This window comes from Gigantopelta aegis, chromosome 13 (assembly GCF_016097555.1).
Source record: "Gigantopelta aegis isolate Gae_Host chromosome 13, Gae_host_genome, whole genome shotgun sequence".
NCBI lineage: Eukaryota > Metazoa > Mollusca > Gastropoda > Neomphalida > Peltospiridae > Gigantopelta > Gigantopelta aegis.
The window spans coordinates 13002007-13019506 of record NC_054711.1 but is presented as its reverse complement, the minus strand read 5'-3'; the positions used below and the strand labels follow the sequence as shown (position 1 = coordinate 13019506).

At 34.7% G+C, this 17500-nt stretch overlaps 1 protein-coding gene across 1 annotated transcript in view; it reads left to right on the top strand.

Annotated features, from left to right (window-relative positions):
• Positions 1 to 17494, top strand: part of LOC121387489 (receptor-type tyrosine-protein phosphatase epsilon-like) — a 26961-nt gene extending 9467 nt beyond the window's left edge. Inside the window, exons 7-23 of the mRNA XM_041518628.1 lie at positions 621 to 694; positions 1151 to 1491; positions 2265 to 2352; positions 3706 to 3782; positions 4273 to 4309; positions 4713 to 4810; positions 5442 to 5567; positions 6305 to 6450; positions 6582 to 6717; positions 6993 to 7139; positions 7809 to 7839; positions 8221 to 8285; positions 9612 to 9725; positions 10240 to 10365; positions 11497 to 11654; positions 13794 to 13932; positions 14816 to 17494. Coding sequence (XP_041374562.1) covers positions 621 to 694; positions 1151 to 1491; positions 2265 to 2352; positions 3706 to 3782; positions 4273 to 4309; positions 4713 to 4810; positions 5442 to 5567; positions 6305 to 6450; positions 6582 to 6717; positions 6993 to 7139; positions 7809 to 7839; positions 8221 to 8285; positions 9612 to 9725; positions 10240 to 10365; positions 11497 to 11654; positions 13794 to 13932; positions 14816 to 14887 — 1975 coding nt within the window. The 3' untranslated portion in view covers positions 14888 to 17494. The remainder of the gene's footprint in view (positions 1 to 620; positions 695 to 1150; positions 1492 to 2264; positions 2353 to 3705; positions 3783 to 4272; positions 4310 to 4712; positions 4811 to 5441; positions 5568 to 6304; positions 6451 to 6581; positions 6718 to 6992; positions 7140 to 7808; positions 7840 to 8220; positions 8286 to 9611; positions 9726 to 10239; positions 10366 to 11496; positions 11655 to 13793; positions 13933 to 14815) is intronic.
• The last annotated feature ends 6 nt before the right edge of the window (positions 17495 to 17500 follow it).

Here is a 17500-nt window from a genome sequence, read left to right as displayed (position 1 = left end):
TTCACAGAATACATTTTAGTGTCATTATGACGTTGTCTGTTTAAGATAGTCGGTTTACATTTGTCAGTGACGTCGCCATTTAATCATCTTTATGATGACAGATTAAGATAAAATGGGTTTTTTTTTTAGGTGTTGACCCTATGTTTACATGTATAGGGTTTGATTTTTGTTTTTGTGTTTGATAAACACAATAATATTTTTATATACTACCTTTTGTGACACCCTATAGCTGATGTGTGCTGGGGTGACGTTAAACATGCATTCATTCATTCATTTAAACACAAGAAAGAGAGACACAGTTGACATTAGACTAGGGATAACCCCATTGTGTTTTCCTTTTCCTTTAAGAACGCATGTCTTACATGGTAGTTCATTCATATTGTTTTCTTTAGTTAAACATTAGCAAAATCGTTGAATTGTGGAGTTCCCGACAGTTGCCTGATGAGACTTCCAGTAAAGTTATTACTATGTACCATGTTCGTAAAACAAATATTCGTTGGAAAAAACGTTTCTAACTTTCACTAGATGTCTTTGGCGTTTGAACCCACGAGAGTAGATACAGTTCTGTTTGGACCAGTGCCTAAAAAACTTACCTCTTTTAACATTATTCTGTTGCTTAGGAGAAGGAAACGTGCAAAGGACGACACCAAAGATGGTGAACCAATTGTACCAGAGAATAAATCATCTACAAAAGGTATTATGTCACCCACTGGGTTTTTTTAATTTGTATTGGGGTTCTGTTAATTTCGTTTTGTTGGTTTTTGAAAGGAATCGAATACAATAATATGTTTTGAAAATAAAATTGAGCAAATAATCAGTGCAATATTTAGCAATCACAGCCATAACTATGAGAAGACCATGGGGTCCATTGTCCTATTCCAAATAATAAAGTGTCATTGTTTGGGGTTTTTTGCATTTTTTGTCTAGTTGAATTAGACTATAGTACTAAATGGCGTAACCAGATTGGGATATGCCCAAACCCAACCGCACCTCTTTTTTTTCTCTTACAAATTTACGTGTTTTCCTGTCGCCCTATAACATGACTGATAGCCAATGTGGTTGGTCCCCCAATATGCCCCCGCCCCAATGTCAAATCGTGGCCATGCCAGTGATAGTACTGTATATTTGAGCACCTCAAAATAATTTACAGAAAGAACACACCATGAACCTGACGTCTCTACCTACGTTAATGTCGAACTATCCTCAACAAACTCTGCCAAAAGGTTTGAGGTAAACAAAACGTTCGCCAGTGCTGAAGTACCAGTCGTAACCACTGGTGATGTAGCACTAGTGGTTGATCAAGGAGAGGCAGAAGTCCAACAGCCTGACGAAGACGAGGAGGACATCCAAGATACTAATACGTACTACAATGATGTCCAACTGGCAGCTCCTTCCTTCAGTCTGCCAGAAGAAGGTTTTGACGTCACAGAACTTGAAGGTATCATCGAAAGCATCAGGAATCAGCCTGGAGGATTTCAAGCAGAATATGTTGTAAGATATTTACATTTCTCTTTTTCTTGGGAGATTACTTTGAGTCTGATTGTTCAGTTACAATTGTACAAAAGGAGAATTGAAACGAAAATAATAGTTTTCGAAACTTTAGCACATTTGAAAAATAAGAATTTCATGTCTAACATTATTATTTCAATACATGAGGGAGGGAAGTAGAGTGAGAGACAGACACTGACAACAGAGAGAGAGAGAGAGAGAGAGAGAGAGAGAGAGAGAGAGAGAGAGAGAGAGAGAGAGAGAGAGAGAGAGAGAGAGAGAGAGAGAGAGAGAGCTGTCATTTATTTAGGCTGTTTCTACTGGAAAGAAGAAAACTAATAACATTTCATATGCAATTTGTCATAGAGAGAGGTATTGGATGTACCAGTCGTATGTCTCTCGTTGGGTGGCAAAATGCCAAATGTTGTTGTGTTTTACTCGAATATGTTTTAATCATGTTTGTTTAGCATTTCAACGACCCATTCTAAAATAAAATATTTGAGCTGACGTAGAGAGCTATCGGCCATGGCCAGTTGAACTGTTATGGATACTGACAGGGTTATAATCGTATTCTTGTGTTTAGAACACACCCAGTCCCTACGTCAGCTCCAAAAGTAAGAAATAAATCAACCGCCACTAAGGAAATTCGAAGCTCGGACTGAGAATACAGGAGTCCAACGCTCTTCCAAATGTGCTAATACGGAAATTCCCACTAGCTAGTGCCAGTAGAAACACTTTATACTTACACTATTACATGAATATTACTTTGATTTCAGAAACTTCCAAGTGGGTTCAGTCATCCGTACAATGATTCCCAGATACCAGAAAACAGGTGCAAGAACAGATACGCTGGTTACTACCCATGTGCGTTCATACGTGTAATCATCAATGAAAAGTTGTGTTAATATTTGGTATTAGCTGCATAGGTACTGAAGTATATATATATATATATATTATATATATATATAAGTAAGTATCTCTCTCTCTCTCTCTCTCTCTCTCTCTCTCTCTCTCTCTCTCTCTCTCTCTCTCTCTCTCTCTCTCTCTCTCTGTGTGTGTGTGTGCGTTTGTTTGTTTCTTTGTGATTGTGTGTAGGCATACAGGCTTCGATTTTTGTAGTGAGTCAGGCTGGCTTTTTCCCAAATTAAACGAAAATGGCCAAATTTGGATAACAACATCACCTATATAGGGTTGTAAATGAATCATTACGCATTTGTTTCCATGGATTATAACTAATTTTGAGGGTCGAAAGATGACAATACATGGTAAAATGTCTCAACATAGCACATTTTGCCCGAATATATGTATACTTTTTGCTCGAATTTGAGGTTTTGCCCCTTTCTCGTCTCTTATATACTTGTAATCCTAAATGTAAGTTGAGTTAATATTTGTAGAGTTCAGGTGCAAAATCTGATAAATGCCATTGTATCCAAAAACCAACCTCTACTATCGTTACTCAGTTCAAGGTGTTATGTTCTGATTTTTGAAATTCTGTCATTTATTTACTTTATCCGACGCCATATAACCGTAAATAAAATGTGTTGAGTGTGTCGTTAAATAAAACATTTCCTTTCTCCCTCCTTCCTTTATTTACTTTACTTATTTCAAATTAAGATCGCCTATTGTGGTCGTCATATGTTTTACATACAAAACTTAATTTTTAAAATCCCTCTTTTGCAGAACATAACTAAAATCAATTTATCTGTTTTTGCATCTGAACTCTTCATTTGGTATTTGCGTTATAGTTACTGAAGTAAAACATTTAAAATGGCAGTTTTCTATTGTGATTCTCACTTTCATCACTAATCTCTCTCTCTCTCTCTCTCTCTCTCTCTCTCTCTCTCTCTCTCTCTCTCTCTCTCTCTCTCTCTCTCTCTCTCTCTCTCTCTCTCTCTCTCTCTCTCTCTCTCTCTCTCTCTCTCTCTCTCTCTCTCTCTCTCTCTCTCTCTCTCTCTCTCTCTCTCTCTCTCTCTGGTGTGTCTGTCAATCTAGGTATTTTAATTTAGCTATTTACTATCTATACAATAGTTTCAACAAATGAAGACATCAATTTATGGGTCTGTCGATCTGGTTGTCTACTGTATAAATGAAATGGCTAATTATGTTATTTGTGTTTTCATCATGTTGTGTATATACCTACAACCAATGAAAGTCTTTTATTCTTTTACTTTGTTCATGACCTTGTGTCAGCTATTTCATTGTTACTGTTTATTCCAGATGACAACAATCGTGTGAAACTATCAGCACTGCCAAATACTCCACATTCTGACTATATCAACGCGAGTTACGTGGATGTAAGAATTAAGAATTAATAATAATGTGACCGTGATGTTGTCTCTGTTAAGGTTGTGCTGAAATATGTATTGAACTCTGTCTAGTACATCACATAGTTATTTTGTCAAGTTGTAATATCCAAATTATTCAGTACATATATTGTACAGGTTTCAGTTTTTCATCAACACATTTGATGTCTGACTTCATGCCAAAAATACACTGAAGTCTTGCCCCAAGCATTTAATACATTCTGGACAATTTAACTTTAGTCTGTATACAGTATCAGAATGTGGGGCTTTTCTCAAAATCAATTGGTTATTTTATATAAATATATATAACGAAATAGTAAGATATGTTAACTTTAATTTAGACATTATTTATTCATAAAACATTAAATTACGTGCTGCCTGAAAAGGTTTTAAAAATATACCTCTGCTAGCTTACAGCAGCAGATTTGCGTTATGGACGATACTGTATGTATTGATGGCATTCTCAATTGTACTTTTTCAGGCATATGAGAAGCCAAATTATTTCATCGCAGCTCAAGGTATGGAGACACAAATAACTCATATGCATCTTTATTGAAGTCAAACTATCTAAAATACCACACTGAAACACTTCTAACAGAAAATGTAATTTACAAATATTGAAATTTTTTGTGTTGTGTCATTCTGATGAGTGACAGACGAAGCACCTTGGAGCATTCACAACCTTGCCAAAATATCCTTTTGACTCAATTTACAATTTTAAATGTGATTAATGACATTCAGGTTTCTATTTGGAAAGGTATCGGTGTCCATTGTTTATCAAAGGTTGTGGTATGTTCTGTCCTATCAGTGCAAAGAGTGGGTACTTGCTGCCTATTAGTAGGTTTTAGCTATTGATTGATTAAGATAAAGTCTAAAAAAAAACCAAAAACATGTTATTTGGATATTCATTCTATATTCCAGCTCCAAATAAAGATACTTTACCAGATTTCTGGAGAATGATCTGGGAACAGGACTGTGGACAAATAGTTATGTTGACAAACCTAGTGGAGGCTGGAAAGGTTTGTATTTGATGTTTAGTCCAGAAAATCAGAATGTAAGTAATATATAATACTGTCCGTACTCCTCATGGACATGTATAAACGGTATTAATAAACATATCTGGCCCTTTTACAGTTTGTTCATGGGCATGTTGACACAACGTACGGCATATTTATAGCAATTCCAACACAATTGCAGTTAACATTTTCCACAACAATCGAATATAGGTTTGATCATCGATCATCAAAACGGTGGAGCCCAACTTTTCGAGTATAATCGATCATTACAACATCACTAGACTAAATAATTGTACCATCATTGTACTCTTATGTACGACATAAGATACCATCTGTTATATTCCTGATTAATCATACTCGTTGGAGATTTACCTATGAACTATTTGTCCCAGAGTGTGCCATTAGCCCTGTTGCTGTTTATTAATACAAACTCTTACATTAGTTTTGAACCGAGCATCTGCCTGCACACGTTGTTAACTCTGGTTAATCCAGCTTCCATTGTTATGGAAGACCTTTTTAGCTGAGTGGTTATGATCACGGCCTGTGAAATACTATGTAGGTGCATTAGGTTCGAATCCTACAAATTGACACTGTGTTATTAAATATTTAGAGATAACTTTAGTTTGTACTTTAGCATAAGTGTGTGCCCTACTGGAGAGATTCGGGATCGATGAAAGTTGGATATTTTGTTGTGGTGGTGAAGGACGTCACTGTACGAGCAGACTACATCACCAGAAAGATACAGATCACACAAACGAAGGTAAATCTGAAAAACAAAACCGTAAATTGAATGGGCAATTGGCAAAATAGTCATTGATTCCACTCGTATCTACTGTTTCATCTATAGGACAGATAAACACCACAAAATAAATAAAATTAATGCGTAAAAATGCTTACCAGAATGTGTTCCTATTGATCTGAATGACAAAACAGTAACATCTGTCATAATGACGACTCCCCAGTCGCTCCACATAAATATGAATCACTGAAAACAGTGATAATACAAGGTGTTAAGCAAATCCAGAAACAGATTGCACCGAATATTTAGTCATACATGATATTTTCTAACACAATTATTTCACACTTTTCACCTTTATATTTATTCAGTCATCTGAAGTCATATACGATATTACAATACTCTTTATTTGTATCTATGTTCGGTTCTTTTCTGCAGTATAACTTGCAGTATCTGACTTTAACAAAACCTCCATTCTACCCTCAATATCTGTGTTGAGTACATCCAGTTGTTGTGGGGAGTCTTTTTTCTGCTGTGTTTTTCATAAAGCGACATGATATTTATTATTCCCAGTAAGCATATTGCTCGTCCATTGTATATGAAATCATAAAGATTTCAGACTCACTTCAGAAAGTGTATAGTGTACTTTGTGTTCTTTCTTCTGTGCTTTTCGTAAAGTTACCTGAGATTTATACATCCTAATAAGCATTTATTGATCAACTGTATATGTGGTAAATGTTTGTATTATTATTATTTCTCAGTCTAAGAAATGCAAGACATTCGACCATTACCACTTCACGTCATGGCCTGACCACGGAGTACCTAAAGTGTTGGACTTACTGGAATTCTTCTGGTTGACAAGAGAGACACCCCCGTCCCGCCCTGGTCCTGTCCTGGTACACTGCAGGTAACAACTACTGAATATTACAGCCATGTCTTAATTTGTTTAAAAATTAAAACATCCTCATTTTATTTTTCAAATCGCCTTTGGTCTATCTCTAAGAAATATTTACTGGCAGAATCAGTTTGTTTTAACAGTGCTGGAATTGGAAGAACTGGAACATACATCGCTCTACATATCCTGACAGATGAGATGAAAAAAACTGGAAGAATAAACATACTGGAAATGATGACCAAGATCAGAGATCAAAGAAAAAACATGGTCCAGACAAAGGTTTGTTAGTAATTTAATTTTTAATTTTAGCTTCTGTGCAACAGATTATTTGGTCTAACCAATAAAGGAAATTCATTAGTTTTACTTTCATCTATAAATAGCAGTTTGGATAGTGAGCATTTAAGCAATATATAATATTTTTAAAATTATATTTCATACCATTTTCGACTAGCTTAGCCTAGCCTAACACAACCCAAACCAACTAAACCTATATGCAAGGTATATATACACATTTTATGTGCATTTATGTTTATATTCTTCTTTTCTTGTCACAGAATCAGTATGAATGCATTTTCACAACAATGCTTGAGGTTGTAGAGTATGGACAGACGAGTATGACCACATCTGCATACACACTAAAATATGCTGAACTAAACGGATCTTTGAACATGGGTAAAAAAACACTCGATGAGCTAGCCGAGGTATTCAACGTTTATCATTTATCATTTCACAATATAAAATACTTCGCTCAGTACATCAATTGAACAACATATGTTTAATATATGTTATTCCTGTTGTCTTAGTAAACCTGTTTTCCTATTCATATTTTTACATTTATTTTTTATCTTTTTGTGCATTCACCAAATTTAATAGGTGTTCATTTGTGTTAATAAATCATATTTGTTTTTAAATACAAAAAAACTTCTAACTTTGTTAATATAGCTCATCTTGTTTTTAAAATGTATCTAAAGTATGCCACCCAGTGCTTATAATCCACTGGAAAGAATATGACTGGATTATGCCATCGCACTTTACCTACGCATTTATCTTGATTCCATCCCAGTGCATAGTCCATAAAAAGCTTTTTAGATTTCACATCCTGGTCATACCAAATTGGGGCTAAACAAATCTGAAACAAACCACTTAAATCAGATCATGTATGCACTCGATATGTACACAATGAGATTGATAAGTACTATATTCGTGGCAGAAGTGGGACCAGTGGGCTTTTCTGTTGTTTATTGCTGTCTGCAAAATGTAACCTGTGTATTCTTTGCAATTTCTTATTATGAACTCAAAACAAAAATATTTGAGTACTTGTTCTTGTTGTTATATTATTATTATTATTATTATTATTATTATTATTATAGGTCATTGCATCTACTGATACATCTGATACAGGTATGTGTGTTACCAAAACATGTTTTCCTTAATTTGACAGAATTGTTAATCGTTGACAGTTCCCCATCAAGAAATCCACTTGTCTATATGAAAAAAGGTGATAAATGAAACTCCCCAACATATAAAGCAGTTCTTATGTTATTCATATTTGTAAATAATTTTTAAAACATATGGAGTCCAGTAACCAAATTAAAATGTATCTAATGACTGGTATGCTCAATTAGTTTATAAATATTAGTTTCAAGGAACCATTCCTGATAATGGTGGAATTTGGAGTAGATGGAAGGAGGGTGAGTGGCATGGATGAATATAGTTTGATATTTAAATGCAACACTGCATATCAAATGCCATACTGTACTCTATCTAATATAAACTGTCTAGGTCTCCCGCTGAAGAACCAACTTTGGGTTGATGGAAAGAATGATCTGTTCGTTGTTCAAGCTCCCGTAAGTAACATTTTGGTATATTCGAATTGTACATTACGTTTGGTTATGGGGTTTTTCAGAATCAGGTGTAACTTTGGATTATTACACAAAACAAAGATATTATTTTAACATAAATATTATATTCGTACAATTTTGTTGTTGTTGTATATTTCAACAAAATTATATTAGACATTTGAATGTATATTTTAATATTTTACCTTTTTTTTCTTAATTTCATAGAAGTAAAAAATTTTTATGCAATTTATCCTGGTCTAAATGTGTTTTTCAGCTTTGTGCATTTGCCACCAGAACCGCTTATGTCCGCTCATAAAAAAAATTACAGCAATCCAAAATATTTTTAATGTAGTTAATTTGGGGACGATACATATAATTGATTCGATGGAAAGCTATATAATTTGAATAAATAAATACATAGAGGCTATTTCATGGGTTTTTCCGAATACGATTTTTATGTCAACGAGTGATGTGTGAAAACCAGATTTTCACGAATTGCTTCGCAATGAGTGAAAATATGGTTTTCACACATCACTCGTTGACATAATAAATCGTATTCGAAAAAACACCATGAAATGGTCTATTTATTATATACATATTTCCTAATTTTTGACAATATCTTTCGCTCTTTGGTAATATCTTTCACTTATCCTATCGAAAACACGTAACGTCATGATATATTTCTTCCTATGGAACTTTGCCAGAAAATTTACTTTACCATAGACTTTTAAAAATAAATTTGATTAAAATTTATCTTTATTAACATTTATTTAACAATACTGCGGTGCAAACATACCTGACAAAGCGATCCTCTAAAAACTCCCATAAAAACAAAACGAGTCAAACGCCGTTAAATTATTACACTTAAACTCGATGGCACTACATTGTGTCATCATTATTTAGCTTCGTATTCAATTTCTTTTATATATTTTATCGTAATTGCACTTCGTATACAGTTGTTTAAATTACATTTTTTATTTTTCAAATACGATCAGATGCATTGGTAATCATCAAATTTAAATTTAAATTTAATCCTGCACTTTTACAAAAAAGTAAATACGACTTCTATATTTTCACTGTAGCTAAAATACAGTAAAAATATGACTTTTCACCGGATATGACTTTTATGGTTTCCATAGATCTATATATTTCATTGCTATGTATATAATAAAATTGTTTTCTTATAGAATTTTAAATCTTTTAAATGTTAAAATTTGTTAATATGAAAATGATGACTTTCGACAAAACCAATTCTGGATCTCAGCCCAATATACAATGTATGCTGATCTGGGCTTGTATCTGTTTTTGAACTTAAGTTCCTCTTTTTTTAAGTCCAAGCTACTCAGTAAAGGCTATCTGTTGGTTTACTCTCCACAAAAAACAGCGAATCTGCTGTGGAAACTGATCATGGAGAATGATTCACTGACTCTTGTCACCCTGGACAAGGTAAGTCACTGAATTGGGTACCAGACACTGAAATATGAAATCTGCTGCCATCATATACGTTACACCTTCCAATTACCCTCCACACTGCAGACTTAAAAACATGTTCTTTTTAAATGTATTTTCTTAGAAAGCATGACCAGAACACCCATAAAAACTTTACTCGCTACAGTCTAAACCTCCTTCTTCACAACTTCCTGCAGACGTAGCAGCATCACATAGGTCACACCTGCCACTTAGAACCGATGATTATATTAACAGACAGAGCACTATGACCGTTCTTGTTCGCAACAGTCTAGACCCACCCCTGTACAATTTCCTACACACCTGCCTGCATCACATAGGTTACACCTACTAATTAGAAGAGATGATTATTTTAATTGACAGAACATGTCCTTTCTCTAGGCAGATCACTATATATCATTGTATCAAATACAAGATGCAAGATACCAGTCATATTGACAACTGTTTAAAGTGTGGCAGTTGTGTATGTTCACTTCGTTTAATCTTATTGTAGAATGATGGTAAATTCATCCCAAGTCCAAGCCAGTCCAGTGTGTATGGAAAGGTGACTGTGACGTCGGTGACTGAAACTTATGTCTCGAGAGAAATAACGCTAAGAATTCTTAATGCTGAAATCAAGGTGAGATATGTGTGTTACCAGTATATAAATGCTTAAAACAATAAATGTTTTATTTAACGACGCAGTCAACACATTTTATTTACGGTTATATGGCGTCAGTCTTATGGTTAAGGACCACACATATATTGAGAGAGGAAACCTGCTGTCGCCACTTCATGGGCTACTCTTTTCGATTAGCAGCAAGGAATCTTTTATATGCTCCATCCTACAGACAGGGTAGTATATACCACGACCTTATAAATTATATATATATACCTGTATATATTGATAGAGATGGATGGATAGATAGATGGATGGACGAACGGACATATGGATGAATACATTTTGAATCATGTAAAAATATTTTTATCAGTTATGATTTCAGGTGTTCGCGAAAGGTGAGCATATCCTCTCTCACCAGTGACACCTGTCATGGGCACAACCTACAGCCATCAAATCCATCCTTGAAATGTACACTTTTTTCACACATAAAGTTGAACAAGAATACACAAGGTCAATATAGGGTATTGCATCCGACATCGTTTTAGTCAGTGATGTGTCATATCGTGAAATGGCCTCTGAGTGTCTACCATAAAACGTTTTGAACAAAGAACTTCTCTATGAGAACGATATGTCGATTTTTAAAACTGGCTTACGATGAGCATGCTTCAAGGTGTCTTAGACGTTGCGAAATATAGACACCAACAGCTGAAGGAGAAGGAATAGTGCACGACAGGAAGGGAATATTTATTATTGGGAACCTAAAGTTATCCCTTTTATCACACAGCTTTGTACGAGGGCCAACGTTGTTCTGAAATATGGGCTATGACTCGAGCACCAAACAAAATATGTACTAATCCGTCAGATTTGTATTAGTCCATCATCCTACAGGACAATTTAATATTGCTATGACATAAACTTGAAATAATCATTCATTAAAATGTCTTCTTTTTTTTTTTTTTTTTTTTTTTGGGGGGGGGGGGGGGGGAGCAGTTTTTGATTGATATTAATTAATATTGGTTATACTGGTTGTTATATCTTTTAATTTGTCTGCCGAAACTCTCTCTTACATTTGGCGTCTGTTGTAGTATTGTCTGCAGCATTGGTTTTAAATCAGTAACAACCATCTAATTACGATATTCGATTTTACAGGGATCAGATGAAAAGAAAGAAATCGCCAACTTCTCCGTGCAGTCATCGAGTAACATGAATAGCACTTCCACAGTGATAAGCTATCTGACAACTCTGACAGAACAAATCCTGGACAGACAGACCAATCTGAAATTTCATCCTGTCACAGTTGTCTTCGAGTAAGTAACTCACAATTAGGAAATCCAAACAGCAACCCCGTTTTCTGTAATGGAAACCATATCTCTGCACAATAGAGATTCAAATGGTTATTTCCCTACAGTTGTGATTGCCTCCATGACTCACCATCATACTCGTCTTTAGGAGGACTGCCACTCACATGAGATCCTTTGAGCGGTGTATGGTGGATGTATTGTCCAGTAAAAGATTTCCTCGAGAGTGGCTGTCCTCGTGTAGACCAGACACCAGATAAAGATTCAAGGAATCAATCAATATTGTGTCAAATGCCCATTCGACTTTGCATTTTGCAGAAATACGGTTTTATGACATCATTCCTGCGCTGCCTGGAAGCATTTGTACTGGACAGTTTAAAGTGTTTTTCGTGCTGGGGTGTCGTTAAACATTCATTCATTTTTACATTCAACCACTTGAGTCAAATGCCCATTCGACTTTGCATTTTAACGGTTTTAAAGTCCTGGAAGCATTTGTACCGGACAGTTTAAAGTGTTTTTTTTTAACACCACCACTTGAGCAAATTGATGTCTACATTTTTCCATTAGTAGCAAGGGATTTTGTATATGCACCATCCCATACACAGGATAGCACATACCACGGCCTTTGATATACCAGTCGTGGTGCACTGGCTGGAAAGAGAAATAGCTCAATGGGCCCACCGACTGAGAATGATCCCAGACCGAAGGCGCATCAGACGACGAGTGTTTTACCACAAGTAGGGACATTATATAATATGAAATTGGTAGACAGCTGTCCATGCATAATCTGAATGACAAAGCAATTATACAGATATTCGGGGAACATGTGCTAACCTGAGACATTTTTACCATGTATTTCCATCATTCTATTCTCCAAAGTATTTGTAATCAATGTAAGTGTGTGTAGTGATTCGTGTGCAACCATATAATGCTGTTTGGTAGCAATAATATTGAATAAATGTTACGTAGATGCGGGCATTCCGAATCTCAAATCATATTAGCATTACTGCCAAACAGCTTAACACGGCTGCAAACGAATCACTAATTATTTTTTTTTATGCCCAACTAAAGTACTGTCGGGAATAAAATTAAAATGATGTTCGTTGATTATTTCTTACATATTAAACAGACAAGTAAATATTTTGTAAATATCTATTTAATGATAGTCTACCTAATTTAGCATTTACTTGTTTTGGCTGTCATTGATGCACAAGGTGGTGTTTACTCTTGAAATTAAAAGAAAGATATCAGTAAACAGGTCATTTGTGTTCTTTATTGGAACAGACTATAACAATGTTTGGTCAACATGTGTCAATTTCATTGCTGTTACAATATGTGAGGGACCGTTTCTGATGATCGTTTACCCCATCCCTCTAAAAAAAAACCCAATATATTTGTAGACATTTATAAGTACCTTTTGAACAAAACTGTCAATAACCATTCTGAGTTTGTGATCTAATATACCGGTATTAAAGGTGCTATCTCAAAATTGCATAATGACAGCTATTGCAAATCATGGGGGGGGGGGGGGGGGGGGGGATTATTAAATTGTGCTTTAACATTTAAATACTACACCGTTAACTATATGCCCATAAATGATTATAGGAAATAATTTTATCTACCAGTAGAAAATACATTTTTATTGGAGAATCTTTATCACAAACAGATGCTCACATATAACTTCTAATATAGCACCTTTAAGTGGTTGCAATATTGTGTAAATTTCTAATGTATTTATATTGAATTTATATTCATTAATATGCTGGTCATAATTAATAATTTATGCTGCAATTCCAAATAATCAGTTAACTTGTAGTTATATATTAAACGTTTGTTTAAAGGTAAATGAAATTGACACATATCAAAATGTGTTATAGTCTGTTACAATAAAGGTCACAAATCTCCTGTTTATTGACATCTTTATTTCAATTTCAAGAGTAAACACCTTGTACATCAATGAGCGCCCAAACAACTAAATGCTAAATTAGGTAGAGTATCATTAAATAGGTATTTACAAACTATTTACTTAATATGAAAGAAATAATTGACGAAAATCATTTTTATTCTATTTCCGATACTACTTTAATAATGTGGGTAGAATGAAGGAACTACATGGTGAAAAGCTTTACATATGTTGTTTTGTTTCAGTGAATCTGACAAAAAGGAAGGTCTGTCATTGTGTATACTGAACAACATCATGTCTGCAGTTTCCCTTGACAAGCGAGTTGAGATATTTAACAACGTCAGAAGACTCCAGTCAGTGCTGCCAAGTCTTCAGTTATCAGTGGTACATAATGAACAAATGGTTCTTGGGTTAAATCATTGCGAATAAGTGGTGTCTAGATTTACGTTATTCAGGGTAACCAGTTATGGTCTTAAATTGAGATTAACTGGTTTCTTCCTTAGGTTAAGATTAACGAGAACACTTGGCTATTTCTTCAAGTTGTTGTGAATACCTGGTTACAGTTTTGAAACATTTAGCAATATATAACTACTTTAATAACTGGTTATTGCTTCACGTTATTTTCAATAACTGGTTACAGTTTTGAAATATTTAGAAATATATAATTACTTTAATTAATAACTACCTACTGGTCCAAGTTATTGTCAATTATTTCAAGTTATTCGGAGTAATTGGTTACTGTTAGAGGTGTATGGGCTCCCATTGTTGTAGGGGGCAGGCTGGTTATTGCCCGACGTTTATTCATATTAACATTACTGTTAAACAGCTACATGGGATTGTAGACGAATCGCCACGCATTGTTATATGGATTACAATTAATATTGTGGATAGAATTATGAAAACACATAGTTAAAAGTGTTTAGGCCAACACATTTTGCCCGAATTTCTCTATTGTTTTTGCAGGATTGAACTGCCGCTCTCCCCACTTGCAGCACCCCCCCCCCCCCCCCCCCCCCCCCCCCCCCCCCCAACCCGGTCTCGTACGCTTATGGTCAGTTAATAATTGGTTCCTGCCTTTACTTACTACCAATAACTGGTCACTGTTTTGATATATTTAGAACCAGTCAGATTTGTAGTTGTATAACTACTTTAAATTAATAACTGGTTATTCCACAAACAACTAATTCTAATAGATAACAAGTTAATATTTCACTGCCATTCATTCTTTTGCTTTTGGTTTTTACATCTCCCTGTACATTTTTTTCAGAATGACTTCAAACTGTTCTGTGATCTACCGTTCGCTCAATTGGAATCCACAAGCGTGTATGTCAACATGTGAACTGACTTATGTCCGAACTGACCTGTGGTCAGTTAAAGAAGTAGTCAATAATGACAATAGTGGTAGAATAATTAACAGAACTATATCGAGTTCAGAAACAGCTAACTGTATGTTGTACATAATTATGCATATACCATGATGATAGTAGGGAAAGTGGCAAATGAAAACAATATAGATTTATTCTATTGTAAACTAAATGCAAATCCCATAGTCCATGGGCTACAAAGGGTCAGCGTGCACCGCCCACATAACTCTACTACATTGTATTTTGATGTCCTAATATATCTTGAACATGAAACCAACTATTACAGTGAATACAATTAGGATTAACTACTCATTTGTCACGAGAGTTTAAGGGTACCCTGAAAATGTACTTGTATTCGTACGAACATTTTTTTTTGGAAAATTGAATAATCTTATTTTGCCATTCTTTCCCACAGGCTTGATCTTACCTCACGCTTTCTATCCCACCTATGGTCCACTATTGATGTAATCAAATATTTGTGCTAATATATTTTTGATGACATTGGACCTAACCTTACTGGTGGATCATTTACACTTACAATATTGATATATAGTATAGTATGTATATGTATATGTATAATCTCGTTGGGTGGAACTCGTTAGAGGGTCGAATACAGCGTTTTGAATCAAAAACGAAGTCCAGAGTTACACTTACACGATGTTTACCTAATGGTTAGGTCGAACTACCCAATGGGTCGAACACTTTCTCGAGCACCGACGAGGTTCGAGCCAACGAGATTCAACTGTATATAGAGAGGATTCGTCACGAGTATTTGTTAATATGGAAAATGGAAATATGGAAAAAGTATATTTTAATCCGTATTTGTCGAGGCTCTGCTGTGACAAATACCGATTAACTGCATGAGGTTGATATTTTACATATTAAAAAAACACGAGTAGCGAATTCTATTTATCCTATAACACTTCTAAAATAACTTGTTTTATTGATTTTGTAGTAAATTACAGTACTAACATCGCCGCTATCGGTAATATGGCGTCATTACGTTAGCACAAATTAGTTTGACGTCACGCATTTTAACTAAATCTTTGAAAACGTTTAGTTCAGGTACACATGACTTATTGACTTGTAAGCAAATTACCCATTCACAGCAACACCATTACCTAGAAACCTTGCAACGTTGCATACTTTTCGGGTTAATACTCTAAATTATTACCCTCCTGGCGAAGATATATCGGTGTCGTACAAATTTCGTACGCACCACCAGGTTTGTATTACAAACTGTATTTTTATTTGTCAACAGGGACCAGAGTCCATTTCGATTGGTTGGTCAGCGACCTTATTGGCATAACGGCACTATTTGTCCATTCATAATTAATGTCAAGGTCAGTAACATCCCACAATATTTACTACAAATGCCATTCACCGATTCAGCAATGTCATTCATTAAAAGTTGCTGTACACCGGACCGCGCGAGAAATAATTTTAAATAAAAAATAAAAATAAAATAATGAACAGAACAATAATTAAACATATTTATTATTTATTATGTGGATTTTTGTTCATCAAATTGTTATTATCAGTTGACAGTCACTTTTTGGACCCTTGTTTTGGCTCCGTACACAATAAATGAAAAATATCCAACGTTAACTTTTTCATATGATATATTTGACAAAATGTACTTTACAACAGACACCAGAGTCCATTTCGATTGGTTGGACAGCGACCTTATTAGCATAACGGGAGTATTTCCAATGACCTTCACGTTTTACAATGCAACAAACTCAGGAATGTCCCTTTAAAAGATGCAAGAAATCACTTTCATCTTTTAAAGGGACATTCCTGAGTTTGTTGCATTGTAAGATGTTTCCGACTAATAAAATAGTTAACCTAGTACAAATATTAGAACGATCAGAAACACGTTTAATATACAGCTACTAATATTGTATGCAGAAAAATATATTTGATATGTAATTACAATCGTTAAAAAGTCTGTGTTAATCGATAATATCTTGAAAAGTGCAGCAAACCCAGGAATGTCCCTTTAAAACTTAAACTTAATATTTTGTGCAGATTTATGAAAAAGAAAGAAGAAAAAGCGACCTGTAAACAGCCTTGTCTGCATGTTAGAGAAATTTAACAGAGGTCAATGTTGGTAGACCAGTTTTTATTTTAATGTGGCGAAGCATTGTAATAATATAGCTAATTTTGATTTTGAATGACGTCAGAATTCTAATGACGTCACATTGCACCTCCTTACAATAACCATAAATTGTGTACATGATGTTTCCGTTTTACGAATGCTGGAGAAAATCCAGTACAAAATTCCTATTGATTTTTTGTTTGTTTGAACATTACTAATGCACATGAATGTGTTTGAAAACCAATCCTGTGATTAACAAATTGTACATTTTACGAAATATGGATTTCAAGTGAAATTACGGTAAGATATGCTATATTTATTGTGTACAAAGCCAAAACAAGGGCACGAAAAGACTGTCGTCGATCTTAAAGTTGTAACTTTAGTTTTCCGGTGAACTCGGCTGCTTTTGGAAGTGACACGTGTTTAACTGCAAAAACACTTGTTATTCCCTTATTGGTGGGATTTTTGGTCAACAAATTGTTATTGT